The sequence below is a fragment of the Scatophagus argus genome, chromosome 11 (assembly GCF_020382885.2).
Source record: "Scatophagus argus isolate fScaArg1 chromosome 11, fScaArg1.pri, whole genome shotgun sequence".
Taxonomy (NCBI): Eukaryota; Metazoa; Chordata; class Actinopteri; family Scatophagidae; genus Scatophagus; species Scatophagus argus.
This window is the reverse complement of record NC_058503.1, coordinates 5,370,862-5,394,165: the sequence shown is the minus strand read 5'-3', so window position 1 is coordinate 5,394,165 and position 23,304 is coordinate 5,370,862. Positions and strand designations below refer to the sequence as shown.

General features: G+C 41.0%; 1 protein-coding gene across 3 annotated transcripts in view; it reads right to left on the bottom strand.

Moving 5' to 3' along the window:
- Window positions 1-23,304, bottom strand: part of sema5ba (sema domain, seven thrombospondin repeats (type 1 and type 1-like), transmembrane domain (TM) and short cytoplasmic domain, (semaphorin) 5Ba) — a 146,807-nt gene that overhangs the window by 54,958 nt on the left and 68,545 nt on the right. For all 3 annotated transcript variants that reach the window (XM_046403888.1, XM_046403887.1, XM_046403889.1), the window contains exons 4-5: window positions 16,482-16,581; window positions 15,959-16,004 (exon numbers count right to left, since the gene is read on the bottom strand). In XM_046403888.1, the coding sequence (XP_046259844.1) occupies window positions 15,959-16,004; window positions 16,482-16,581 (146 nt within the window). The remainder of the gene's footprint in view (window positions 1-15,958; window positions 16,005-16,481; window positions 16,582-23,304) is intronic.

The following is a 23,304-nucleotide window of genomic DNA, read 5'->3' as shown; positions in this document are numbered from 1 at the left end:
AAAGAAATGTCAGTGAAGACCTCTAAACATAATTGGAGATGAGTGTAAACAACAGACTGCTTAAACATTCTCTCCTTCTGAAAGACTCAATTTAAAGGCTTTATTGGCCTTTTTTTGCAGAAGCATTGGAGCAAATATTTGCACAACAGGCAGAAACAGTAATATTAGCTATATGAATTATTACATTTGACAGAGAGGCAATGGCTCAGCTCAAAGGGTCAAAGGTTACCTGACCCTACATCAAATATCTGAATCTTCACAGTCCCCACAGGTCCTTTTCAGGTAAACATCAATCGGTTTAGTTTAGTTTTGGGCATTTGAACAACAATCACCAGGCTACAGTATCAAATTTGCAGGTTTTAGACACAAGCATAAATATAAAACAAACACTTCGAATCTAATTTAAATCACTGTCCCTGATGCACAAATAAGAGACAATTAAAGGGCCGTCTGCCTCTCTGAGACAGTTACGTACATTTTACAAGTTCAAATAGGCCCAAGGCCATGGAGCTTGTTTATTATTTGTGCCTGCAGTCTCAGATGCATGGTTCAGTTTATTTCCATCTATCTGCAAGGCCAACAGCCACATGCTCTCTCTCTCTCTCTCTGCCATCAAATCCCAATCCAAGCCTCACACACAATTTCACACACCTAATTTCTTCCAATTTTGCCACTCTTTAGACACAATAAAAATATCTTGCCCCTGGCATCTTTCTTAAAGGAGGGAGGGGGTGGGGTGGAGGAACATGAATTTTTAATAGGCAAATAAAATAGCAAAAAAAAAATACAATTAGCAGGAAAGAAGAGTCATCACTTTACTGATGGCTGTGCTCAAAAATGAATTCTATTTTTACCAGAAACAGAGCGAATGTGGGCAAAAAAAAGAGTGATGGATAGAGAGCAGGAAGCACTAATGAAGTAAAGAGAGGTTGTGAGCAGTGGCGGCTGCTCACAAACGTGGTTGTTCCTGAAATGTGGTGCTGTGTTGATAAGGCTGCACACACACTGCAAACATCATGTGTGACAACTAATTATAACTCATGAATATTGTAAATAAGTGTCTCAGGGGAGTAATGGTTGTTTGAACAGAAGCTGTCTGACACTCGTTACACTCAAGATAGATTTGCACAGCAATGCAAGAGGAGTTGACTGTGTGAGTTTAGTCTAAGTATAAAAAAAATGACAAATATTAAACAATTTTCAAACATTTGGCCTAAAAATTTAATAATCTGGATAACAGTCTATATATTAGGTAACAGTTAAAATAACAGAATAGAAAAATAACATCTAAAGACATTTGATAGCGAATGGTACTTCAGTTAGAACATTTCCTTGAAACATGTATTATTCAACAAGGTCTGGGGCATAAAAAACATATAAGAAGGTTTATTTATCATTCATGGAAGCAGGTCATTGGGAAATAAGAAATTTGAAAGTTATTCCTATAGGAAGGAGAAAATATTTTGTGTCCTCAAACTTAACCATGACCTCCTCGTATCCCCCTCATGTTTTCGTCCTTAATCATCCCGCTACACTTCCTCAGGCTTCTTCCTTTAAATGTCACTCCCCCATCGCACAGTTCACAGGAGTGAACTCTTGAGGCAGGGTTCACAGGTGGGAGACTAGTGACGTATCATGTCTAAGCCACTTGTCAAGCACGCTGTTGATGTTAAATAGTTCTCTAAAGCTCAGAATGTGTTTGGTTTCAATTACTGGTGTCAAGGGTACAACACCTCAGTCACCAGTCTACCACTACGACACCTCGTGCATTAATTAGTTTCATTAGTGATGACACAAAGTGAGTCCCGTGAAGCTCTGAAAAGTGCAGGAGTATTACAGGAGGAACATGTATACTGGCTGATTTTTCAAGCAGTGTATTCCAAGTGACAAAGGCAAATTTGTGAGAAGGACCTTCAGCCAGATCTGCACACAAAGCAAACTGAGCCACGATACAATTTATTCCCGGCGGAAGGTCTGAAAGAGTTTTCATCCAACTTGGCAACAGACGAGGGTAATTAGTTGATGGCAGTAATATATATTTGTTACCTACACATATTATTATTACAGCTGCTGGGGCTCACACGTAATGTTAAACAGCCAGACTGTGTCGACCCTGAATACAGTGCAGAGACTGTTTGGCCAAGCTGCTCTATAATGTTCTCATTTCTGATCGTTGGGGGGTTGCCTCAATCAAAAATACAGCTTATGGCAGTAGGATTACGTGTTGTTGTGCACTTATTGATTTTATTTGCATCGCACTGTAACATCCCGACTTTTATAAGAAAAATCAGAATCTTATCATGAAGTCATTAGTTTTAATAATAAGCGTGAGCTTGAGGCTGTAAGCATGAAACTACATGCATGTTATGCCCAGCAGGACAGGAGCAGTGCTCTGCCAGAAGCAGAAGCTTGGATGGATTAGCAGAAATAGTCTGCATAGATGGTGGGAATGTGTTTGTTGGACCGGAATGTGCTGTGTCATCTGAAGTGTCTTCAATAAAATGAGAGGAAAAGCGATCCTTCAATATTGAGTGTGAGTATGGAACTATTGTGGCAGAAAGTTTTAGACAGGATTTCATCGACCCCGGCAGAGACAAAAAGCAGTTTTGAACTTCAGCAGCAAGACTTCCAAGGTGCAGTCCACACACCAAATGCAAGTCATCTCATCTCACAGCTTCAACCGTGACAAATTTGCTGTTTTTTCAAAACTGCTGTTAATTTACTTTGTTGTTATTTATTTATTTAGTTTAGTACTATACTTAAGTAGAATTATTAGGTTGTACAGTACTTGAGTATTTCAGCTGTCTGCTACTTTATACTTCCACTGCACTTACACTCTACAGTGTTGTACTTTTTAGTCCACTACATTTACTTAATAACTTTAGTTATTAGTTACTTTAAGGACTCATATAATGTGGACTTTTTACGTGTAACCAGTCAGGTTGTGTTGTGGGCGGGACATTCAGTGAAACCACCAATACAAATAAACTGAAACCGATAGTTGTCAAAGTTTTGATGGAGCTCAGTGGGGCACTAGGAGTGCAGTACTGCCAACTGGTAACAGGATTTGTGCAGCTGAAATGGATTCAAAAATGACAAAAACAAACAAAACAAAAAAACAAAATAAAAAACAAGCCTGCACTGGCATTAATCAATCGCAATCGAATAATGCTTTCAAGGAATTCTGGGGCCATTATGAGGCCACAATATGGAAAACGAGTCATTCTCTGACAAACTAAATGAATGAATGATTACGTGAAAAACACCCATAGGCTGGCATTGACTGTTAAGATACACACACACACACACACACACACACACACACACACAGGGTTTGCAAAGCCACAGAGGGAAGAAACATGACTTTGAACAACCCTCTGTCACACAGCTCATTGTCTCTAAACACTGATCCATGAACACACCCACATCCTTTCCTTTGTGTTTCTTTCTTTCTCTTGCTCAGTCCCCCCCCCCCCCCCCCCCCCATCTCCCACACACACACACACACACACACACACACAGACAAATGTCAACCACCTGCTCTCCCTCCTCTCTCTCCTCATCAAACTTCACTCTCTGGCAGACTGAATCAGTGCACCTCGAGGTCACTGGCCTACACCTTCATGTATACACTGCTGCAGATGTGGAAAGAAGCAGTCTGGGGGAGTGGTGTGTTTACAGAGCATTTTAAAGGTTCTGACTAAGTATTCACATTGCTGAGAATTACAGTAAGTGCAGAGAGAGAGAGAGAGAGAGAGAGAGAGAGAGAGAGAGAGAGAGAGAGAGAGACAGAGACAGCAGCAGGAGAGATGAACAGCAAAAGGCAGAGAGTCATTCAGCCATGAACACACAAACACTCCTGACAACTTGTACCATTTCAGCCTGTCTTCAAGTGTGAAAAGGGCCATTTAAAGCCCTTTTCAAAGCCCACATATACAGTGAGCCCAGTTCAAAAATATGCCTGACAGCCATCTTGAAAAATATTCTATTTCACACTGAGGTTGGGCACTGTTTCAAGTTTTCCAATATGTGATGATCTACTAACCAAACTGGGTACTGAACGTGCTTTGATGTTCACCCAGCTATAGTACAGACACCAACATTTTTAAAAACATCAAGCTCACATGAAATGCTCGGTCGGATTTCTTATTTGCTCCTAATTAGCCACATAAATAACAGCCACACTGATGCACCGACATGTTTAGGAGATAATAAAGGGCATGATAAACCAATTTATATTCCTCAAACACAAAGTATCTGTATCAACACCCTTGTGTCAAAGTTTAGGTATGAGCATCAGGGAAGAGGATCCACATGAAGGTAGCCAGAGCATGTTGAATCAAATGAGTATCAGTGTCATTCAACAGGCTTACAGACAGGCAGAAGCTCTAAATACAGATAGAAACTAGTGGACTAGTGGCAGGGTTCTATATATACACATAGTACATACAGGAATGGTTGAAAACATACATAATATACCCTTAGATTATCTAATATAATGCTTACAAAGGACTACAGAGCTGTCCAGAATTGTTATTTTTTTCCATTAAAAATATGGAATAAACATAAAAATGTGTCTCTGAGATTTTTAAAAGACTTAATATGTAAAATACATGTTTTACAGTCAGTTGTGGGTGATTTACAATGAAACGGACGGAAAACGATCACAGCTGGGAAGCTGTTTTCTCCTCTTGCGATGTAAAAGTGTTGAGCTGAATACATTGTATGGTTCAGGTTGTGCTAACAGCCGGTATGCGGTTGCCCACTCACCCTCCTGCTGCCTCCCACTCACTGTAATTCCACATTAGGGAGGCTGACAGGTGAAAGCAGACGGTCTCTCCATGACCAACCAACCAGCACAGTGGATTATTCCTTCTTTTTCTCAAACACTTACTGTACTCAATGCACCCACACACATCCAGATAAAGATGCAGGTGACAAAGATGAATGTGGACACAAACATGGTATTGAAGCCCACATTATATACTCAGAACATTTATCAAAAAAAAGGGCAGAAATCTGATTCTAAAAATTCCATTGACTAAATACCAGCAGAGGTGCTCTGCCATTTAAGCCTTGAAATATGTATTATTATTATTACACTGAGGGACTCTGAGGCTTTTTAGAATCAGCAGCTTTCTCTTGACTTTCTGGGGTCTGAAACACCAAGCAGACAGGTGGTGCTTCTTGGCCTTGAGCGCCTAACTACCATCTGCAGAGTTTGAATTGTCTCTGACATCGCTGGCCTTCTTATCAGTGGCCAATTCATCAAGATGAATCTGCATCAAAGGCTGAGGCAGTAAATGTGAGACACTTGATTGGCTGTTCAGCCAACTTATTCTTAATGATTTCAGCCATTAAGTGCATTTTGTTTTATTCTGCCAAAGACCACAGGCTGACAACAATGGGGCTAAACAAAGCAAAACTAAAATTTGCGATGTTATTTTATAATGTTCTCAGTCATATTTAATTGAAAGTGTACGACTTGTTGTGCATTAGAAATCTTGTAGTCTGTCGTGTTGTGTTCAGGTGCAACAGACGACGCAAGGCAGCATATCTTTGTCTTGTCTGCATTTAGGATTAGCATTATGCTGTGTCCTTACTGTTTTCATGTCTCTTTTTTCAACTTGTGTTTCATTCTATTTTTTCCAATTTGTCAAAGTATGTACATTATATAGCCCTACTGATGTTATGAGACTGATATTTTAAATGAGTTCAAAATAACAAATTAATGAAAGGAATGAATTTCACTGTCAAAAAATAAACTTGTCTCTGCTCTGGGGTGGATGGCATAAATGCTCTATGCTAAACTAACACTGGTTCATATGTAAGTCAGGTCCTAGTACATACACCTTCTCCTTCAAATCTGTGCCCTTTTCTTTGCAGTGTTAATTTAAGACAGAACAAAACCAAACTAAATCAAATAATTTCTCTCTGGCAGCAGTTAACACAACAACTTCCTGGCATGCAGGTACACAAATCCATGTAGAAGCCACTTTGCAAAAAAACAAACAAAAAAACCCTCCCAAAACAATCATGACCCTTATGTATACATGCAGGTAGCACTCCAAAACCATTCTGTGTGCCATTAGAGATTGTTATTGTTTCCCTCGCCAAGCTGCACACATTAGAGGATGACAAGCAGCCTCCTCTTGCTCTCAGCTCTGAAGCTCACAGATTATCCCTCCATTCTGACAAAGACCGCATCAATAATTAAATCTCTGGCCAAACTGCAGCACAGAAATTAATGAAGAGTGTGAAAGAAATCAGCCATGAGTCATCAAACTCGGGGCGAGAGAGGAGCCTGATACTGTGTGCGAACCAAGGGTATGAATATCTGAGAGGGTCAGCATAATGTTTGTCCCATGGCCTTTCATTCATTTTGATCCTCTGCTTTCTCTATGACTCCAGTGTGTCCTTCAGCACTGTGAAGACTGCAGCTCTATGTCACCTGTACAACGTGGATGAGAAGTCATATAGAGAAGACATATATAGAACATACGTGAAGTATGCAAGTGCTAATACTACCTGCATTAAAGAAAGGTCAGCACATCTTCAGCGTAACCAAGTACCTCCTGTCCCGAAGGAATTTAAAATGTCTGACAACAACAGCTACAATAACAGTTGTGTTTATTTTTCCTCTGGCATTCTGGGACGTTCCCAACGATCCCTGCTGATGAGGGAGTTTGCACAAGGCATTTCCTGTTTAAAGGAGCAAACAGTGACACTTGACCTTGTGATCCCTTTTGGTCAGCTCTGCTCTCCTGGCCTTGATCCACCACCAGGGAGTCAGGATGCTCGCTGGGACCAAACAACAGTAAACAGTCAAACCAGCTGGTCAACCCAGCAGTAACTGTCCTTTGGACAGAAAGGAAAATACTGCACGTCACTGTCAGGCTTCACCGTTCTAGCTTCCACCCACTGCACCGCGTGTGACAGACTTTCTAGCTCTGTGATTGGATGTTTTGTGTCGGTGATGAAAAACCTGACTTAATCTGCAGCTTAAGTCTGTTCACATTTTGAGGTCAACTTCAAAACCCCCGTCCTTGAAAACAAGAGCTGAGACTTATGGGTAATGTAATATTTAGAGCCACCTGCCATGTCAAAATGGCAAATTAATCTAATTTTTCAGAAACAAAGTTGAAATAATTCAAACTAGTGGTCCCACCATAAGCCTTTATGATCATTTTATCATCAGGATATGTTTCTGTTTTGTAGGATTTATATAAGGGAATGAAATTGCTTTATGATGCCAACAAAGTGAGAGTCAGTGCATTAATCAGCCCATTGAAGCACATATTAACCAAAACACAGCAAGAATAAATAAAATGTAACAAAAATGTAAAATTGCACAGAGAACGGTGAGTGCAACAAAGGGAAATGTGTTTCTTTCACCTCTGCTTTTCTGAAAGGTAAAAACACTAATCAACGTGCAACACCACAGTGCAGTTTTGCCGCTGTCAGCCTGTATCCCAGCCCTACATCTGGTAAAGAGGTCTTTAGTTCTGAAGGGACAGCCCATCATGTCGCACAGCAGGACAGCCACCTGGGGGCTGCTCATCATCGGCTGGCTGTGGGAGCCAGAGACCACGGCTCAATTCAAACAAGCCCAAACACAAACACTATGTCGAGGACAAATCTCAGGCCCCAAACACACAGGGGACCTCTCCTGTCTCAGAACTTCTGACATGTTCTCAGTAAGAAATCACAAAGCAAACAAAAGTCTCAAGACAAGGCTCCCACATGGAAATAAGGACACAATGAAACAGAGGTGACCTGAAGGCAAGTAGGTCTCGCTCTGCGAAAAAATAAAACAATATAAGAAATAAGACCCCGCCACTTTGGGTCCATTCATACCAGGAATAACTGCTGTTGAAATTGGGTAAAAAGAGTGAAAAAAAAATTTAAAAAGTCACAGTCCTCCTTTTCCATAACCCCATGAACCCCCATTCATTTCCACAAAGTTTCAAAGCACCTGACTGTGCTTTGCCACACGGAACAGTGCAATTCAACAGCAGCACACCTACGGGTTCACAGTGAGGATGTTTGTGTGTTGTGGAGCTTAAAGAGAGAAAATCAGAAGTCAAGCTGAAGTTTTTCACCAGTCTGCACATGTTTTCTAATCGTCTCTCACCATGTCTTGGTTTTCTAGTGACGGGAGACGCCGCTTTGGATGAATGAGCAGCTTCACCTTCACATGAACGTCCATTATCACCTGCAGCACTGAGTGCATACAACGCACTTTGGAGGAAAGGTTTGCATATCGATGCACAGCCTGATTGTTACATACAACGGGAAACTAGTGGAGCAGCATAATGAATGGACCCAGAGAAAAAAGATCCTGACACAAATGCAACAAAATTTCAGCATCAGGAGCAAAATAAAAACAGTGTTCTCACGCGGAGAGTGAGGCCTCGTGATTTTTTTCAGTCGATGGGATTTAAGGAATGGCAGAGATAGAGAAACTGCGTAAGAGGGGGGGATAGTGGAGCGGTGGGTTAAGGCAGGTAGGTGGATGGAGACAGATATGAGAAGATCCAGACAGTAAAATGGTGTTTGTGTTCCACCTCCATGTTGCTGCCTTCTTATCTGTGCAGGGATTATCTGATGGACTGACAAAGACCTCTCCCCCTCCCGTCCCCTCCCTTTACTTCTCTACACTTGCACGTAATACTGAGTAATCTAACTCCTGGTTCTGTCATTAAGGAGCTTTTTGGCGCTGCATACTGCTGTGAAAAACTGCACTCATTGGTAGAACGCGGTTCTGAATACAGGCACAGTATTCGACCAACAGAAGACCTGCGTGTTGAGCATCACTGCCTGTTGTTTGCCTCCAATCGCACCAGCTGCATGTCTGAGGCGGGAATGAATGTGGTCTCATGCAACAGGTATAAACAGCTATCTGTCTGTCATAATTTGAGGAAAATATGGGCATTAGGAACATGCTGAGCATATGAATGGACAGCTAAGAGAAAGACTTCATGCTGCAGAGGTGGTTGGAGGAGTTTCTATGGGCATTTTAATACCTTTTGTTTTGGCATGAAGCTTTGTCACTGTTGGAATCCATCCCACCAGCTGCTGTGAATCCAAGCTGCTGTCCTCGCTGGGCACACTGCAAACTTTTCAGAGCCACCTTTCAAGCCTACAGGGGGTTGGTGTTTGATACTAAAAGTAAAAAAGTAAAAGTAATTGCTCTATAGCATTCATATTTGTTGACTATTCCATTAAACCTATGATATAATAACCTTTGCAGTTCCTATTCTGTTTCATGAATTCACAGAACATGTTGTTCTTTTAGTTAGCTGAGCAGAGTACAAAATGCACAAGTTCTGTTTCTACAAAAATGTCAGCAAAGAGCAGGATATATTATACTCATTTCACTATGTTTCAACCTGCAGTACACCTCCTTCCCATTCTCATTCTTTCTCCTCTCCTGCTCTGTCAGTGCTGCTACTTAAGCTCAGTAAAAATGAGGTCGGTACATCCGTGACCCCGTACCGACAGAGCGGCTGATACCAGGAGTTACATTCTTCACCATCTTCTCACATAAGCTTAACACTGGAGCCTTTGATGCTTTGACCGTGTCAAATAACTGCACATCTGTGAGTGCATGTGAAAAAGGGAGGAAAAAAACAGAAAGAAAAACAGTGCAAAGTGCAACAACACCACGGTTGCAGTAATTATGTGAATTCACTTTGGTACATGTGAGGAATGGGTTTTGTGCAGCAGTGTGTGACAACATTTCTTGGCACGCCTGGCTACAGAAACAAACCGGCAGGGGCAACGCTGAATACTGTGACTCACAAAAACCTGGAGAAAAAGCAGTCCAGCCAAAAATACAATTCTGTAGCTCTTGTACAAATATTTTACCGGGAGATAAATCAATATTCTATCTCCTGTTAGTATCTTCAAACATGCAGAAGGAAGAAAGAGCCATCAAAACAAGGCTCTGCTCGTGTTATTTTCTATTACTTTGAAGCTACAAAAGAAAGTGAGAGAAAAAGATGACGGCAGAAGAAAGACAAAGATGGGCGTGCATTCGTTCCCATCTCAGACATGAAAAGTTTGCCCATAAAAAGTTGCTGTTATTTCTTTATTTATTTCTCTTGAAAGCAGTGGAATTATTCACATCATATGGGGCAGATCTGCATCTCAGTATAAATGAAAAAGAGCTCTGACTATACATCTCCAATCAAATACTTCAGCTTTTCTATACTTCCGCTGTTTTTACCACTCTCCCACTCCTCTGTTTTATCCCCCACTGCACACACACACCTCCCACCAACATCCTGCTGCCGTACTGATTGCAGCGGCGATCAGGCCGACCAGCACAACAGAGAGAAAAAGCTCAGTGGGTGCTGCGAGGACAGAGCTTGTGGGTGGATTGCAGTCAGTCCCACCACCAGTACTAATGCAGCACTACATCTCACAAAAAAGAAAGAGACAGAAAGATAGAGAGAGAGAGAGAGAGAGAGAGAGAGAGAGAGAGCTTGAACAGAGGAGTGTGGAGAATAGATACGCAGAACTCTAAGAAAACGCAGCAGCATCTGAGTCTCAACTCTGCCCGAGTAGGATGGCTGAGCAGTCCCACTGTGAGGCAGCTGTGTGTGTGTGTGTGTGTGTGTGTGTGTGTGTGTGTATGAAAAGCAGTAAGTGGATAAAGCACAGGAGCATGTTGTATTTGCACACATTATAATGTTGAGGTCATAACAAAAGACCTAATCTATTCACACATCTCCACTCAAATATAGCAGTTTTCATGTCTTTCACTTGTGGTATGTCTTTATAAGTTTTTCTGTTTGGATGTAATCCCATTAATATTCCAGTATAAACTAATATAAAATACAATTTTAAAAGATGTGCTTTTTGGGCATAGTTATCTGTCATTGTGAATTAGGATCATTTGAGATATGCTCAATTAATCAGTTAATTAAGGATGCAGATATAAACATGTCTTTGGTTGGCTCCTTTGTACCCTTTTTATCATCTCCTCTTTGTCGTTTGATGGTGGAACATAGCAGTTTTTATCAGGCAGCAGGGAAATGTTCCTGCTATTTGTTGAAAACTTCCAGTGACTTAGTCACAGACTGCTTTTCCTCTGCAAAAACAGAGAGAAAGAGAGGCAAGAGAGACAATGGTGTGCGTGAGAACCATCGTCTCTGCAGGCTTTGGACGTTCTCTGTGGACATGTTCTGTGCAGGTACTGCACACCAAGGAATCTATTTTGTATGGTTCATAGAGACGCAGATGCTCACTTGAGAAAATGTCCGGAGAGAAAACAGTGAACTGGAGCAGACGGAAAGCGTGTCACCTCCCTCACACTCTTTTTAATATTCACTCCTCTTTTCTGTCTCCAGCTCAGTATGTGTGATTCTCAGTGTTGTTCTTGGTGTTTGCTTCAGCTCTACTTGTTCTTTTTCTTCCAGTTATGTCCTTTGTCTTTCATTCTGCAGCTCCTGCCTACCTCTTTTATCCATGGCTCTCCTTGTCTGGCTCCTCTCCCTCCCTCTCACTGTCTTTCTCCACTGATTGCCTACGTATTCATTCTTCTACGCTTGTCTGCTCACTAATGGCTGTGGCAGGTGTTCTCCCAGGTGCTTGAGAAGAACGGTCTGGGCTGAGCCCTTAAAAGCCCCAGAATCAGCACCTCTGCAGCCCTCACCCCCTCTGGCTTGGTCTACATTCAAAGCCCTCTGCCACAGAAAGACTGCAAAGTTGCCATGTGCACACTTTTCTGCCTCCACACACACACACACATATATATATATATAGTGACACACATATGTCCAGTCCAGTCCTTCATGTCTTCTGCTTGCACTGAGACAGTGGTTGTTCTGGCTTCAGGCATTAAGGTCGAGGCTCCATAATTTGGTGCTGTCACAGACAGCCCATTGAATGACACACAAACAAACCACACACACCAACACATACAATGTCTTCATACTGAACAGGAAAGCTGACATTAATACGGGGAGGGACGGTGATGGTGACAGCGGTGTGCGGTTACAGGCTATGATAATGGCCCACTTGGAAGGCTCAGGCTGACCAGTAACAGCAAATGAATGGCAGAGCAGAGAATGCAGTATTGTGATCAGACTGTGAGTGGGCCACCCTCTTTGGTTTGCTTTTCAATCAATCAGCAAGCCACTTCTAAATAGCATCAGTATGACTTTCACCTGCTCTCAATGGATGACTTTCATTTTAAAGTAAAGCCAGTCATGCTTTGTGTCCCACAGGGCTGGCTCCATTTCCACAGGTCAACTCGGTTCCTGAATGTAGCCGCTGCATTTAACTTTCTCATTCTGATAAAGTTGAATCTTAAAGTAAAGGACCCAGTGTGCTTAGCTTTAAAGTAGTTAAAGTCGTGAGAGTTTTGTGTTGTAAGGTGACTGACAATACTTAAACTTAACTTGAATTTGTTCAACTGTCAGCTAAACTTTGATGTAAGTGTGTATCCTGATTAAAAGCTTACTTAAGGATCACAAAATCCATAAAAATCATGATGTGAAAGCTCTAAGTCACAGTATCCATCTTGTTTGTTTTTTTGGAATGAACCAAACTAAATTTACAAAGAATCCAAGGCTAAGTTGAGGACAATCAGCAACAGAACCTCAGTATCATGACACTGAACGGTTACATGATTGCTTAATAATATGAGTACTGATTTTGTTGCAATCACTTAACAACGACCTTCACCTCTGGACAGTCTTTTATCAGTTCATTTTCTTTCTATTAGCAAGAAGGTGCATTTGGCTTCAGGGGATTGAGGATGTATGTATGTATGAATGTTAATGTTAAACATGCTGTTTTAAGAGACTGATTTTACAGAGGAGTGCAGAGGACTCATAGAGTTTTGTCACATCGTACAATGACATTTCTCCTAAGTACACTGAAATGGCTGTTGACATCATTTCTTGGTTGTGCTACACTTTGACAGTGAAAACCGAAGGTAACGAAGGAGTGCAGACAACTCCAGTTTGGGCTGAAACGAACCAGTTGCAAAAACAGCCTGAGTCTCTGACAGGTGGTTTGGATATTTAAGCAAGACTTCACTGGTTCAGGAATCTAAACTAAATGCCCTGGAGGAATGAGCCTTTGATGTTGAAGAAGAGACTTGGACTGGCAAGTGAGAGATTTGGGCTTGTTTTCCACTCAGTTATACAACAAAAGGCAGGGAGTATTTTAAGATGCCGCCCTCCTCCATCACTTTGGACGGCTTTCGTTTACTGGCAAATGAGCATGGGGGTACAGACCCTCCTCTCTGCTTCACTGGGCAGTTTGTATAATGTACTCATTGATTTCAGCCTTGGCATCATGCATGACACCTCTGCATTGGCCAGAGTGAAGAAGGATCTACTTCATTTATCTCTTTAGTTCACAATGAGCTGAGGACGTGTGAGTGCGTGTGGGCATGCGAGCGAGGGAAAATGACAGATTTAGAGAATTTAGGGAGCATGTTTGAGTCCATGTGTGCAGATATTTATGTGTATACCCACTGTAGGTGTGCTTGCCTCCTACATGTCATAAGGATGTCAAGATGGCAGTTGTCTTTTTCAGGACAAAGAGTACAGCTTCACAGAGCAGCAAAAAACAACACTTCCAGGGCGAAAAACAAATGAAAAGCCTCATAAGTCAACTTCTCTCCCCCAAAACAAGACAACTAGGACATGCAGACAAAAGGCGCATTGATATAGGCAGTGACACACGGGTGGCAGCTGTACACATCATGTCATTCAGTCGTGGCTGCTATGAAAGGAGACTTTGTCAGACACGGTTGGGTCTGGCAATGTGCTTTTCATCCTGTTGAGAAATTTAGAGTAAAATAATGCCTGTCGTTCTCTTAGAAACAATAATGTAACTGATGCTGCAAATTGATTTCTGGAGCTACTTTTGGTCGCCTTAAAAAGTTTCAGAATATTGAAAAGTGGCTACACAAGCTTGTGAATAAAAGGCCAATGTTGTTGGTCTGGATAGGGCACGCTATTGTGTTTTCTCACATTAAACAAAGCTGAAAATGTCGTGAGTGTTAATGGTTAAATAAGTGGACAGGTGCTTTAACATGCTTCTGGCTATTAAATACAAATCATGGATGATTTATATGTTATTTGTGCCTGCCTCTCTCTGTGTATTCCAGCACACTATCGCCACACAACATCACAGTGAACATGGAGTCTTAGTCTAGATTTGATCATTTTGTCATTATGAAGTTAGTGTCAGATGATGATGCATTTAAGAACTATTAAAAACAGCCGCTTCTGTCCTGATGCATTTGTTGAAAAGCAGACCTCAGAGAAGTATCGAACAGCAATGTTTTTTGTACAAGAATCGAACACATTCACACTGTCCAAGCATAACGTGGCTTGCATGTTTTTCAGCAGCCTGTTCTCAAATCTCAGATCAGAGCTCCAGAAAATGTCTAAAGAATAAAGCACACTAAAGATTCACACAGCACATGCAGCAAGTTTCTTACCTTTTCATTTTGCACTGACTTTAGTTAAAAACTAATATTTGAATGGAAACTGGAAACTCATCTCATAATCTCATAATGGCATTTTGGAAAACTGTACAAGATGAGAAAAGTACATGAGATGTGCACTTTATGGGCTAAAACATGCAAAAGCACCTTTATGATTTCCTTAAACTCCAACAGCAACAGAAGGTTTACTCACTGTTCTCACTGTACTCACTCAGTCACCAAAGACATATCACTGCTATCTTGTTGAATAAGAGAAATATCATTGGCTTTAATTAAATTTGCTCTGCAGCAGTGTACAGTGAATGTATCCTGCAATCTTGTGACCACAGAAAGTGTGCACTGTACTCTGGGTTATATAAAGACTGATTGTCTGTACTAGTGACAGTCGTATACCAGCTTAGATACACAGCCCCACACAGAGTCAGGGCTTGTCATTTGTGATGCCTGACGCAATCATACAGCAACCCTGTGCCCCAGAGCTAACACTCGCGGCTATACTAAAGCTACTTTCCCTGCATGACAGTCACATCACCACAGGCCTGTCACAAAACACTCACATTACACCCACAGGCAGAGGACACACAACAATGCAAATGTCTATGTGCATACACAATCCTACAAATTAATTATATCCTCTGCAGCATAGATGACAAAAGTATGTCTGTTGATCCTCACCTCAGCATGCACTTTTCTGCAGAGGGAAATTTAAACGATCAGGTAAATAAAACATCCCTGTCTCTTACAACACAAAAGGAGCTTGGCCACAACCCTGATCTGGGGATGCTTTTTAGTTCTGGTGAACAGCAGTTTGGAATAAATACAAGAATAACTCGAGGGTTAGGTGGTCATGGTGGCTCATCAGACATAAAACATCACACACAGAGAGTTCAACTTTACTGAGAGAAAATCAACGGAAAGACATGTCATATTCCTGCCAACTGTGTCAAAAATGTCAATAACTTCAATCAACAAGGTGATTCAATTTTCTACTGATGTAACTTCCATGTACATGCATTGTTTGGAGGGTTATTTAGAGTCTCGTCTCATAACTCTTTCTGTTTGACTTCCATGAAAACAGATCTCAAAGTGTCTCATCAGATGACGTGTATGCCCATGAGAAGTCATCAAGTTGTTACAAACACGTAATGAATGGATGAGATCTGTGGCTCTGTGCTTTTCTTTTCCAGGAGAGAGATAAACTTAGACTGACCAATCTTTCATGGCCCTGTTTCTGACTGCATTCAGAACCTGCTGCATTGGTATTACCTTCTTTTAAGGATTATACCATACAATAAATAATAAATCTGATAATACACACATTTTTAAATAATTGTTTTTACTTTTTTAAAATCAAATTTGCATCCACAGTCCCCAGGTTCATAAGAAAAAAAATTAAGCTTTTACATTCCCCCCAAAAAATAAAAACTCCTTAAAACCACCAGAAAACATTCATCCTCAGCAAAGAAAAAGAAGCACACCTACCTGTATCAGTGACATGTTACTGAGATCCAGTCTGAACAGGTAATTTCTGGATTGAGGAGAGAGAAAAAGGGCACATGTGAGTGTGTGCACAATATGACCAACCCTCATCCGGAAAAATATGTTGTAATAATGCAAACTGTGTAAAAGAGAAGGCATGGGCCATTTTAGTTGCCATGTGAAAGCAAGGCAGGGCCATCCAGTAACTGTCCATTGTTTGTAGCTTTATGTGAGTCTGGGTGGTATGGCATTTGTGTGTACATGTATTTTTAACAGGGTCATACCAGGCGAAAGATGAACTAACACACTCTCATATACACACACACAACTGTGGAATTATGTATGTCTCCCAAATTCATCCCTTCTGCCAAATCCAGAGCTTGACTTGGTTCAATGAGGCCTCAGCAGAGCACTTAAGAAGCATCATTATCCCAAAACCGCACTGTGTTAGTGAGTCTGAAAGGGTATCACATTCTCAGTAATGTCCTCTGTGGGTGAAAAGCTGAGTGGATTTACAGTTTCTTACCTGGCACCCACAATAAGCTCATTCCTAGCTAGGTCAAGGGTGAGCTGGGAGTAGTCTCTCACACCGGGGTGGGAAAAAGTGGAGATCCATGGACTCAGTGCTGAGAGAAGAACGAAAGAAAGAAAGAGGTTAGCTAAAGCTCAGTCACGTCACAGTTCACCAGATAAAAGCAGTGGCAAACAATATTCAAAAACCACAGCGGAGTTTACTCATGCACACAGAAGTCTTTTACACCCTGTGTTTGATGGCAAGATTAGGTGTACCTGTATGTGGCTGAGACAACAGTTAGTTGATCAACAGAAAATTCACCAACTATTATTAATTAAGTTAATTATTTAATAAGCAACAAAGCCAAGCATTTTTCCAGTTTCTCAGATGTGAACAATTTCGTGTTTTCCCTTTTGACATCACTGTGAATTGAATGCATTTTTTGGACTGTCAGTCTGACAAAACAAGCAAATTGAAAATGTCACCACTGCCCTCTGGGAACCTGCTATTTCTTGACATTTTCAAGACTAAATAGTTAATCCATTATTAAAAGCTTATCCACATACTAATCAATAATCATGAAAAATGATCAGTTGTAGCTGCAGTGGTGAAAGTGCAGTGAGCAGTGCAGGGAAAGCTTCCTGCGCTGTGATGATGTGTCCTGCAGAGAGGGACAAAGCTGACCGGGTCACGTCAGGAGCAACAATCCTGATAGAACCTGACACCGGGGCAAACACAGCCCTGTGTGGTGTGCGACGCTGAAACCTCGGCACTGTTTTACACATCAAAATTACAAAGTAGCAGAGCAGCGGAGCTGTCTGGTGGGGCATTTAATGCCACATTCAAAACGCCAGGAAAAGAGCATTTTCTCTTCAGTCTTTGTGTGACCCAAAGTTTTGACCTTTAAACTGATTTCACCATGTGGGAGGCTGCACACCGTAAAGGAATTTACCATATTTCTCATATGCTGTACATGCTGTATCACAGCGGTTGGTGGGGATTCAGATACCCTTAACCAATCTGAAAAACTGTGTTAAATAGCTCTTACCTGTTGTCACAAAGCTTTGAGAGAAGAAAGAAATGGCTGTGATATATCTAAAGCCATTATATGCTGAAACTAGGTTTTCAGAACATGTGAAACCAAGAAATGGTGATAATGAGTGAGACATTCGGCCACACAGCTGATAACTCTATTTATAGGGAAATCAGTGGTCAAACATTTAAGACCTTAAACCTTATTTTTCTTTAAACATTCAAGTTGTCTGTACAAGCTCGAGGCTATGGGCGAAAAAGTCAAAGTGAACATGGAAACAGCAAGCAAAGGGACTCAGTTTAGGATTGCTGGGCCCCATCTGGCTCTGACATCTGCAAACATAACCGGAGTTATAAATACAGAAGGCTGCAACTACAGTATGGTGCTCTAGATTTAAGATACAGATAGAGAATACACACACACACATACTGAGGAAGAAAGATACACAAAAACACACACGCTGTAATTAAGCGTACTAGCATTGACAGGGACTTGAGTGAAATGAGAATTACCTGCTCCAGTCTGTTTTTTCCAGATGTTGATTAGGAACAGATAGTTTTCACAGAGCTGCTGTCTCACTGAACTTGACTGAAGGTTTAGTAGCTATGAGCTGAGCTGAGCTGAATATGACATAATTTTAAGAACAGAATTAATATCTACAAGGCTAGATTTTCAAATTGTAATATTCTAATTCAAAGGGTGAGACTCCTGTTCCCATATTTTTCTAGTTGTCAACAAATCCCAAAACAGGACAAATCAATGCCTATATATGTATAGATGGACTAATCTATACTTGCAGACTTCTTCGCCCTGTCTGTGGCACTCAAATTCTAAATGTCTCCCGCTGAAGACATAAAGCTTAAAAACAGCAGTTTTTAAGATATATTACTCAAACAGGAGTAAATATTGTGTTTATTTGAATGTATCTGTTTGAAGACACTAAATATCTGGTCAGTTAACACTGGGGTTCTGGCTGTAGACAATCCAACTGTAAATCCTGCAAGAACACCAACTGTTGTATGTTCTTCTACCAAAACAAACAGGGACAGCAGTCAGATGTTTGCATCATTTACATACTGTGAAATATGCCATGCAAAGGCCAAAAAGGGTGAAAAGAAGTGCACAGTTTGGGTCAGATCCTGAATGGAGAGGTGTAGGGACCTAACAAGGGAACTGGGAGTGAGTTAACTTTGGAAAATAGAAATTTAAAATGAAATGAGCTGAGCTCAGGATTGTCAACATCAACTGACCCAGACTCCGGTCAAAGTTGATCCAATCCATCTTCACTCATAATCACCTCCATATGTGTCCAATGTGTGTTTCCGCCTTAGTGTGAGCTCTTTTTTAATTCTAAAACTAGCTACCATTAATGAGACATCGACATTTCTTCAAATGACTGGAGGACCGTGGAAGGAACAATTTGGTAGCTGATAACTCATCATGTATGAATTCCAGTATTGGGTCAGCTACTTGGAAAATGTACAGTGACTGACAACTTAGTTTACAACACTGTCCAATCTTCACTACACTGAAACGATACAATACTGCGCCAATCAGCCACAACATTAAAATCACTGACAGGTGAAGTGAATAGCATTAATCATCTGTTTACAATCCAGTGTTCTGTGGGGAATCCCTTGGTTGGGATCTGGCAGTGATGTGGATGTTCTTTGACACGCATACCCCCTATGGCAATGGCTCTTCCCGTCAGCAGATCCCAACCTGATCCAGATTCTGTGAAATGCACCAGAGTAAGCCGAATCCACCCTCCTCCCCTTAATGCACAGGACCCAAAGGATCCAACAATCTGATGCCAGTGACCACAAAATACCCCCAGAGGTCCTGAGTCCCTTCCCTGGACAGGTCAGAGTTGTTTTGGCAGCACAAACCAGACCTATAAAATATCAAGCAGGGAGTGTTAATGTTGCGGCTGATCAGTGCATACTATAGCTACGCTACAGCTTGTGTGGAGCTAGCTACTGAAATGCAGTTGGCCTCACAAAATAGTGATGCTACCATCACATTTCTCAGTGTAGTCAAACTAATAATACCTCTACTGCCAAACATGGACATATAACATGTAAACCACAAATACAGGCATGAAATTTGATTTACTTAAATTAATTACAACTTAAATATTGTGTGCAGTATCAAAACTAGTGTCAATAAGTTATTCAGCTCTCAATGGAACTGAAAAACATGTGGAGGAAAGAGGAAATCAGTGCACATGCACTGCCTGAAGCAACAGAATGATACAAGCTTAATTACATCAACAAAAGCTCCAGTCTCACAGAGAACTACAGTGATTGTTATCAAGCAGCCAGATCTGAGATGTAATGTACCCTTTAAAAATTAATAAGAGACTGCAAGAATTTTTTATACACACAGGATTAAATCACTGATAACCTCAGCGCACATGATAAATCACCGAATGTCCTACTGCAATATTAATTCTTACTCTCTCTATAAACATTGATATTACATACGGTATATGCACATGCTGTAGATTGTTTCTATGTCTCACATTTGAGCATGCATCTATAAGCTGACAATCGTTGACATGCATGGCGGTTGTAGAAGCCATGCAAGGCTGGTGCGAGGAGGCGAGCAGGACCATCTGTAGATCACTCTCTGATTAACGGCTGCAGAGGCAGAAGCTGGAGGTGCGGCAGGGAATGTAGGCCACCTTTAGCCTCACAATCTTATGTAAACAGACCTGAAGTTGATTTAAAGAATCTAAAACAATCACAGGTTTGGATAAATATGTGTGTATGCGTGAACACATTGTTCCTGCAAATGTGAATATGACTCAAATAAATGAAATTATTAAAATTCTCTAAATCAATCCTGCATTAACATGCAGATAGTTTCACTATCACAAACTTCCAACTTTCACATGACGCCATCAGCCAATCAGAACTTTTCAGTTGTAGTATACGTGGCTTTATGTTTCATACAGGCTAACTTTTGTTTGAGGGTGACATTTGTGTGAAATATCACAAATACCATGACACATTTCATGATGACGTGGTTAGGTTTAGGAAAAGACTGGTGATATTCACCCCTAACACTAACTTCAGTCTCCTAGATGAAAGTTGTGTGTGTGAACAACTGCCTAACCCCAACACCGCACTCCCCTGGGGACCTTTTCACTCGCTATACTACATCGCGTTTCACAGTTGCTCTGATGGTTTCATACTGATGTGATTTACATTGGAGCTGGTTTAAGGCTCAGTGCATCTCATCCACACACAAAAGAGGGCAGTGATTGCCGTGTCTTTAGCAGAGGGTGTGACAAAATGGCAAGACTGTTTTCTTTTTCAGTCCTAACAGAGCTGCTTCCATCATTCTGTGAGTGCAATACCATGAACCTTTAAGTGGCTATTAGGAAGAGCTACAGTACACACAGTAAGTAGTGTGTAAGAAGAAATATGTAGTGGTATAGTAATAGCTGTTGCACATACTTGTAGGACCTTGTTCATTTCAACTTCAGACTTAACTTGCATTAAACCCACTCTAAACCACAACACTGTAGTAAACAGAAACTAAATTCAACCATCTGCATGAATCAAAGGGGTATTGTCATTTAATATTTACATAAAGTAAAAATTTTGGGAAACACACTGGATTATGGAGCTATTAGATATTATACTAAAGTCATATAGTGCATTTTGTACAGGCATGCTATTGACTGATGTGATGTGTTAATGTGTACCTCCTGGGTTTGATTATGATTGGTGACTGGAATACTACACAAAAGAAAACTATTTAAAAACACACCCTGAATAGGATCTTTAACGGGACAAATGTCCAGTCTGGAAACAGCAACAACAACGTGCTAATCAAACTGTTAGACATGTAAGCATACATGATGCTTATCCTCTTTTTTTTCCCTGCCGTCTAAAGTCAAATCCCGTTACCAAAGAAAACAGAAGGTAGAGCTGAAAGCAGAGGCAAGTGCAGAGATGATACAACAGGGGAAGTGTTGTGGCAAAAACAGAGAACAGACATAGGGCAATTGCTCTTAAAATGTAGAGGGCAACTTGAGGATAATCTCAGTCAAATCTGCAGAGGTAAAATACGGCACTCATCAAACCAAACCTATATGCCCCCCACGTTACATACTGAATATACTCTGGAAAACATCCAGAAATAGAAAGTAATGTCTGTTAGACAAATGACAGACTGTTAAAGTGACTTATTCTCCTCATAAAAGACCATTAAAATAGAGCATATGACATGAACCATAAAATAAGAAAGTGCAGAGGAGAAACAGATAACAAGAGAATTATTCCCACAGAAGCATTATGCACCGAACAGTAAAAACAGGAGCTGTTAGTGTTCAGTTCAGAGTTTACAGTGGAGCATAAATCACTTGAAATCTGAGCAGAGAAGCATTAGGCTCATATAAACATTTCCCCACATCATGAATATCTCTTCAAAACCTTGTAAAAAACATGGCTGAATTTGATTCAGAAGCGTGCAGGGGAACTCGTGAACTCTGAGCTTGTTTACTCTCTTAGAAAGGCTTTCCTGACAGTGAGGGGTCTTTCACTGAATGACATTTATCCTCCTGCTTACAAGTGGTTTTATACACGCTGCTCCCTCGTCCCCCTCGTAACTGTCTGGCCGGGTGCTGGTGCAAAGAAGGGCCAATAAAGTAGGATGAATATGAAAGCCCCCTCCCTCATGGTTGACTCGCAGGCCCCAAGCTGGACTTGATGAACGATTATTGCGTTCTTTTTTTTTCCCCTCTCTGCAATCAGCAGGCAGACGGATTAATACATTATCCCGTGGCTGCCAGAGGGATGAGGAGAAGGATGAGGACAGTGGCTGAGACATTGGTCTCACGTAGACATTAATCATAACCTTTCTATCTCATCATCTCTAACAGTTTTTAAACATTCAGCTTCTTCCCACACATCCAGCATGTGGGCAGAGTGAAGTGGCACCCCGACTGATCTGAGCCACTATTAGACCGAGTCTGGATGGAGAGTAGTCAGAGCTGGAAAATGCCAAAATATTATGGAGCTGAGGGAATGAAAGCACAACATATTGTGGATCCAAAAACACCCTGTGTACGCACACTCAAACGCACACACCCACACATACACAGAAAGCCAACACAATCTGATCCGTTTATCGCTTAAAACCTGATGGAATGTGAGATTCCCTCAAGTTGGAGCTCAGAGAAATGGCTGTTTGATAAAGATCCAATCTTACCTTCATCTAATTCCCCAAAATTTGAGCCGCTGGACTTGTGTCTGCTTGCAAGCCCATCAAACTTTCATCCATCTCTGAGCAAGGTGGATGGTGTCAGCCATTAAGGGTACAGTTCAAACCCAAACATGATTTTTGTACAGAAAGTACATTTCACAGATGTACTATAACAAGCATTTAATGGGCGTACACCTTTTGATTCACTTTAAAAGGTACAAAGAAATCAGATGATGATACAAATTTGTGCCAAGAGACCCCTTAGTGTTGCACCTTGATGGAGCCATCCAAGTGACAGTCATACAGATGTTTATTAGATGGCAATCTAAAATATCTGAAATATCTCAGCAACTATTGAATGGATTGCTGTGAATTTTCCTGGTCCACAGAGAATGAATTCTAATGGCTTTGGTTGATTTTCTATCATCAGATTAACATTTGTGGTTTTGAGTAAAATTCCTAATCAGCTATTACCATGGATTGCCTCGAAACTGGCATACAAATTCATCTTCCCCTCATGATAAACTGTTTTCACTTTGGTTATCTTTTATGTTTTCATCCAACATGTTAGCATTTAGCTAAAAG